Source organism: Vicugna pacos, chromosome 7 (assembly GCF_048564905.1).
Source record: "Vicugna pacos chromosome 7, VicPac4, whole genome shotgun sequence".
Classification (NCBI taxonomy): domain Eukaryota; kingdom Metazoa; phylum Chordata; class Mammalia; order Artiodactyla; family Camelidae; genus Vicugna; species Vicugna pacos.
Genome location: NC_132993.1, coordinates 66,240,719 through 66,247,786, shown reverse-complemented (window position 1 = coordinate 66,247,786; position 7,068 = coordinate 66,240,719). Strand labels below are relative to the sequence as shown.

The window sequence follows — 7,068 nt, the reverse complement described above, 5'->3', positions numbered from 1 at the left end:
AAACTCGCCTAGAGAACTCTGCAAACAGTGATACTTGAATTACAAGATGGTGAAGCCAGAGGCCTTTCCTGTGCTGAAACATCATTTTTACTAGTGTAAATACAGTGTGGTTTTCCACTGCACACCCAAGTTTGAGTGAAATGAACATTTACTACAATCAGTAAAGCCTCCCTCTCTCACACAGGAACAGTAGATAATTCAGAGTCTTTAGTCACCAAAAATAGCAGCACTGATATTATGCAAATTATATTTTGGTTCATGAAGATAAAATAGCCATACCTTTAATCGGAGAAATCCTAATACACATGAGGCCTTAAAGCAGCAACAGGGTTTTTAAAAAAGACCAAAAACCCAAATGCATTTGAATTAAATAAAATGGTAATATCTGGTAAATGTGAATAATGTTATTAACAGACAGCCTTCCATTATCTACTTTGCTGAAACACTTAAATATCTATGTCTGTGATTTAAATTGTGTAAAAGACTTGGGAATTTTTCTTCTAGACTACGTCATTCAGCACATAATTCAAAATGTTCTCATGTATCTGACACACTCCCAATAGGATTAAGTTACACCAGAATCTATATCAAATTCTTAGAGATTACTGCTTCAGTGCTAAGGAATAAGTTTTATTTTTACAAGAATGCTCAGTGGTTGTGATTCTGGAATATCTTTTTCAATAGCTCAGAAATTAGGATAACAAAATTTATTTTAAAATTAGGATTATGATTTAAAGTCAAAGTAGAAATTTACTATTCATTTAAATTACAGATAAAGATATAAAATCACTGTAAGATAATGGTGAAAAAGCTCTTGCCTAAGAGTCTCCATCTTATAATTTGGTCATAGTTTTACTTCAGGTTGAAACAACATCACTAGTATTGCTGTCTCCGAGCATTTTGTTTCTGGAAAAAAGCCTTTCCAAATTCATATGTACTGATCATAATAGCACAAGCAGGAGCAATTTTAATTAAACGAGGAATTAGGCCTGAAAAGAGAATAGAAACAAAATCAGAACAAATTTTACCTTATTTTTAAAAATGTAATTTATTTGGTTTCATTCTAATAGTTATCAAATTAAGTGATCAAATACTGTCCCATAAACTGGAGTCAAAGAACAAGCCAAACTACTCACTCCCCACCTCCTCACTTTAATTTCATGTTACTTTATATAGAAGTATCTTATGAATAGTAAATCTATTGTTATGTTACATTTTTAAACTTATAGCAGGGATATTTAAGAAGAAATAGTAAATGTGGAATGTTTTCAGTAGTTTCCTGCTGAAAGGTAATTTAGACAGGTGGTAGATTTAAAATAAAAGTAAACGTTTTAGTCAACCGTTTGATAAAGGCAATATTTTTACCTGTAAATAATCCAGAAAATCCATTCTTAGCAACAATGTTCTTCATTATAGTCCAGGTTGACATTTGCAAAGGCATAGAAACTAAATGCCAAAATAAAGGAACACTTATAAATCACCACTTAATTTCTAACCCAGATAATACACATAAAATAGTGTTTATGGCCTTTGGGGGTATATCATTTCATTATAATAAGAAAAGATCTCTTTACATAAAGAGCTGTTTTTAAATCTTATTTTTAATAGTTGGAGTCATTAGAAAGAAAAATTAGAAAAAGCTGTATGTTTAAAGGTACACAGGTCCAGATTCAATCAAGGAGGGACATACAAAAGGCTTCTCCTGAATTGATAGTTTGTTTCTTAAGCATAGTGGTGTCTATCCTTTATACTTTTCTCCACATCTTAAAAATCTTTCATAATGAAAATTTTAAAAGATGTGTAGGAATCTTCATGGGGTTCCCAAAGCCAAAGTAAAGCCCTGATAACCATTTTTCATTAAATTTTCATTGCACACATTTAAAAAAATTCTTTTTCCAAAAAGAGCTTCTGAGGAAAATAGCTCATTCTCCCTAGTGAGGTCCTGGTTTATCAAAACCTTTATGAATAGATGTGCCAATCTTGAAATAGGTAAGTCCTTTCTCCTCCAAAGGGCAGATTTATCCTTTAATAGTAACATCTCAATTATTTGCAACTACTCAGCTATCTGAAATATATCCGAAAATAAGAAACTAACATATATATATTTACAAATAGCAAAAGTGGACGTCACTGAAGTTCAAACATAAAGATCATGGATGAGCTGTTCGTACACAGAGTTCGCTTACCTTCTTTTACACAATGATTCTAAGCAGCTGGCTTAGTCTATAGTCTACTAGATGCAATAAGAGAAAAAAAAAGTCTGCTAAGAAGCAGGCATAATGCCATGTGAAAACTGTGACAGCTGACATGCTGAAGATTTCAGAGTCTGGGTTTGAGACCAGTGCGTAATGGGCAAACACTCCTGTGTTATTCTCACTAGCTTCTGAGAGCTGCATTCATGAAACTCTCCAGTAGTGAATGTGTACAATGATGGTAACTCTTGAGTCATTAAGAAAGATTAGCGTATGTATTATTAAGCATAACTAGGAAAAAAGGGAAAGATTAGAGAAAGATGTCTTTCAAAAGTGGCTTTTTTTAGGGGGAGAGGGTATAGCTCAAGTGATAAAGTGCATGGGTCCTGAGTTCAATCTCCAGTACCTACCTCCTTTAAAAATAAATAAATAAACCTAACAAATTCCCACCCCCCAAAAAACAAAACAAAAAAATTTTTAAATAAAAAAAATTCTAAGTAGCTTTTTAGAATTTGCTACTTAATGGAGAGAACCTCATCATCTCAGATTTCTTTTGTATAAAATACCAGACTCTCTGACTACTATAAAGTTCCATGAGGCCTTGTGATTTATTTAAGAAGCTATACTATCAATATAAATAGTGTAAGTATGAATATAACAATTACAGCAACCCAACAGAAAAGACACATTTTAAAACCAAGACCAAAGTATTTATGAGTGAAATTTAACTTTCTAAAGAAAGTCAATGACAAAAACTTTATACCATCATTTGGTAACTTATACTTCATGTTTAAATTATTTCATTTAAATTTAGAAAATAACTGGTGAAATAAAGGAGGCCCAGTAGCTGGGTATTTCTAATCTTCTAGAGCTCAAGCCATATACTGGTCTCTATTTTAATAGCAGGGTGAAATTAATGTAAAAGAAAATGAACAGAAAGCATTATCAACTGGAGGTGAGCAATGGCAGAGCTTTAAGAACCTCGAGCCTGACTAAAGATGCAGCATCAAAGAGCTATTCCTACAGGTGATAAGCAACTTCATACACTGTAAGAAAACATTGCTTGGATTAAATATTTCAGGCATAGACAACAATAAAATAAACACTCACTCACTAACCATCCAAGTTTTTCAAATCCTAACAACTGTATTTTTCAGGTACAATTGAAGCCCCACTTCCAATGGGTTTACTACCCTTTCTATGATAATAAAGACAGAGAGGATCTAGTAGGAGCAACTAGGAGTACACTTTCGTTCTAGAAGAAATTACGGATTATACCGAATTAAAACTAGATGGGATAATAGGCAGAAAAAAAGAAGGGAAGCTAAAAAAATAAACAGAAAAAAAAAAGAAGAAAATGTATATGCATACTAATGAAAGAAAACACACCAAGTGAGAAAGGTCTCCCAGTAATTTCCTGTCCTTCACCCTAATTTGCCTAGATTTATCTGAAAGAATACTTACATAATTTTATCTTCTATACAGCAGGTATGAGACTTAACTGATGCCAGGCAAAATATGTAGACTTTAAGATTCTTAAATTTTTGGCTTAGGTTTAGAGTGTTTTTTTCTGAGTATTCCATTCTAAAAGCATATTCATTAGAGTAAAGTAAAGAGTAAGGCAATAAAGGAAAAAAATCTTGTTTTACCTATTTTACATATTCCTAACTTAGTTATCTGGAAAGAAAAACAAAAATTTTCATGGCATCTTAAAAATGTTTTAAATTAGTTAAACTTACTTTTACGACTTTCATATATCCAGAGTTGTGTCTGCTTTTGTGTTTTTACCACATCAAATGGCAAAGTTACAACAGCTGCAAACTAATAAAAAAGTTAAATTGATTAAATCCATTTAAAATTTTTTCCTAAAATATTTTTATATTGTTCTAATTACCACATTACTTAAGTACAGTAATAAAAACCATAACTAAAGTGAAATTGAAAATGTATTTTAAGAGCAGCTTTTTTTTTTAAAGAAAACAGGTATGTCTTATGTAGTAGTCCTTTGCAAATTCAGGAGGAAGTGAATAGTCTCAGAAACGTTCTCCTGTTTTCCTGAGGTCACACAACTACTGGTGGTAAGACTCAGAATTCCATCCAAACCTCTGACTTCAAAACCAGTATTCACAATTTCTGAAGCTCCTGTATAGTCTATCATTCCTTTATGACATATGAAGGTATAATACATATTTTAAAGCAGAAATTCTCAAGTATCTAGTAAGCATTTAAATTGTTCCAACAAATGGTTCAAAAATAAGAATTAAAAAATTAAATTTAAATAAAATGGACTTTGCACTTTCAGTTCTATATACCTTTTCTTTATGGGTTTCAACATATTTATTAAAGGTAGTTATAATAGCTGACAAATCACATTTTTGAAAACTTATCTCAAAATGAATCAATTTAACAGTTATTTACATAATTCCCTAATTAAGCAAGGAAGGTTTCTTGAAAGAATAAATTCCCTTCAGAATGTCTCTTAATATTTGATATGAGTCATGCAAAGTAAAACCTGGTCTCTATTTTTTGCTTCCCAACTCACATTTGGCCAATATGCTCATAAAATACCCCTTATTATTTTATTTCTGACTATGTTGACTTAAATTCTTGAAATGAAATCAGTTTCAAAGATCTCAGGTAAGATAGAATCAATGATCATTTCTCCATCTCCACAATCTAACACGTAGAGTTGTCCCTTAATACCTAGGGGGTATTGGTTCCAGGACCCCTACAGATACCGACATTCACAGATGCTTAAGCCCCTTATATAAAAAGGCACAGTATAGTAGTCGGCCCTCCTTATCTGCAGGTTCCATATCCATGAATTCAACAACCAGGGAAAAAATTGGTTGAATCTGCAGATGGAGAACCCGCAGATTGATGGGTCTGACAGTAGTATGAAAGGTGGCAACAATGCTGTATAAGCCTGACACCTAAAATGATATGGTTTAAGCTACTCTGTTTTCTGATAGAAAACTGATGTGCTTTTTCTGTGGCAAAGACAATTTTTTATTTGAAAACAGTCAAAAGGCAGCAATATTTTCTAGATCATTAAAAACATTTCAATAAACTTTCTATGTTAGACAGAAGTAGTAAAATAGAGAATGTTCATTCATATTACTAGAAAGCTGGTATAACATCCGGTAGCCACTGATCACTTTTTTTTTAGACATTAAGCACGAAGTACAGAATTGATTCTCTACTTCTAACTGTTACGAATCTCTAAATACAAGTAGTACTTGTCTTTCTTCATCCATGCTGGATTAAGATATAAGTGAAATACAATTAAGTTATTTTAAATCACCTCACAAGTAAGAGATAATGAAAAGATTTTGCTGGTATTGTAACGACTTACATTGCTAAAAAGAACTGCTCTTTTGCCTCAATAGGTTATACCCCAATAAACTTAACCTGACAGATCTCAGACCAGGGAACATTCACATATGAGTTTTGAACTCAATTACAGTGGCTTCTTTAGCCTAGGTTTTCTGATGTAGTTACTCCAATATTTTTCTTCACTATGCTCCTTCATTCTTGTTTCATTTGGTTCCAATGTCAGCTCCTCAACTATATCATCACAAATTCATTTTGTAGGTATGTGGGTATAAGAACTCTTTGTAGCCAAGATCATGATGATATGAATTTGCACAAGGAAGTCCACTACATGACTTTTCATATGTGGAAGGTTGGGAAACGGTGAACTCTCTACTACCCAAAGATGGTCATTTGAAATTCCTCCCTTCTGATTATAATTTTTATTTAAATTATTTTAAGAAGTACTCAGTCAAAATGTTCACAAAGAAACAGGAATTAGCAGTAGAGGATGAAATTACTTCTATTAATCTGAATATACATATGTGATGACATTCTATGAAATATTACCTAACCAGATCTACTGGCATTTAATGACCAAACTGCCAAATACATTGTAAATAATAAAGCACTATTTTAAAACTCATTATTATCATAACTGTAATGATCTAACAAATCAAAAAGTTTTTCATAAAAATATATTTGTAATGTAATAAACAGATATAAAAGCATCTTAAATTACTTTAATGACTAATAATTTATTGTCAAAATAGGACATTAAGTAATTAGAAAATTTTTAAAGCAGTGCAGCCCCAAAGTGCAGTATCAGTAGATATGAAATGCTTCATAATATTCTGTTCTTTTTTAGTAAGACAACTATCATTATTCTGGAATATTAATGACAAAAGAATAAACTTACAGAACCAGATAGTGCCCCTGAAGTAAAGTTGATCATAAATGTTGGTTCATGTAAACCAGATTTTGCACACAACCATTTCTTTAAAACTTCATAGTTATACCAGTACATTGCTATAAAAACAGAGAATAAAATGAACACATATTTAGGAATGAAATATAAACTTTAAAGAAAATATCTGAGGTTATATATTAAAGGAGGATAGATTCTAGCCTTCACACCTTGCTTTCTGCTTAGACTCATAAATGATAAAAATTAAGTAGTGATCACCACTGGGGATGTGACAATGGAGATGGATATACGGGGTTTCATGACTTTAAAAAAAACTGCAATACTGTAATTCATATATTGAAGTGGTAACTTCACAGATGTTCATTTTATTAGTTCACTTCATAATTTACATCTATGTTACTTTTTAGGTATCAAATATATAAGTATAATTTTTTAAAAAAGAATTAGTTTAGGAATCCATGATGTTTCTAACAGCATAACTGAACACAAAAGGTTAAAGAAAAATACTAATGGGAAGGAAAAGATATAAGAGATGTGAATGAGAGTCCAAGAAAAGGAATAACTCAAAGGGAAAAAGAAAGAGGAATACAAAGGTTCTTAATAATTATTTCTTCCAGGTTTTAAATGGAAAATTCT

The 7,068-nt window shown here is 31.6% G+C and overlaps 1 protein-coding gene across 3 annotated transcripts in view; it reads right to left on the bottom strand.

Moving 5' to 3' along the window:
- Positions 1 to 232: 232 nt before the first annotated feature.
- Positions 233 to 7,068, bottom strand: part of SLC25A40 (solute carrier family 25 member 40) — a 32,110-nt gene continuing 25,274 nt past the window's right edge. For all 3 annotated transcript variants that reach the window (XM_015245751.3, XM_006211865.4, XM_072965079.1), the window contains 4 exons: positions 6,424 to 6,533; positions 3,932 to 4,013; positions 1,366 to 1,446; positions 233 to 989 (listed from right to left, as the gene is read on the bottom strand). In XM_015245751.3, coding sequence (XP_015101237.1) covers positions 877 to 989; positions 1,366 to 1,446; positions 3,932 to 4,013; positions 6,424 to 6,533 — 386 coding nt within the window. In that variant the 3' untranslated portion in view covers positions 233 to 876. The remainder of the gene's footprint in view (positions 990 to 1,365; positions 1,447 to 3,931; positions 4,014 to 6,423; positions 6,534 to 7,068) is intronic.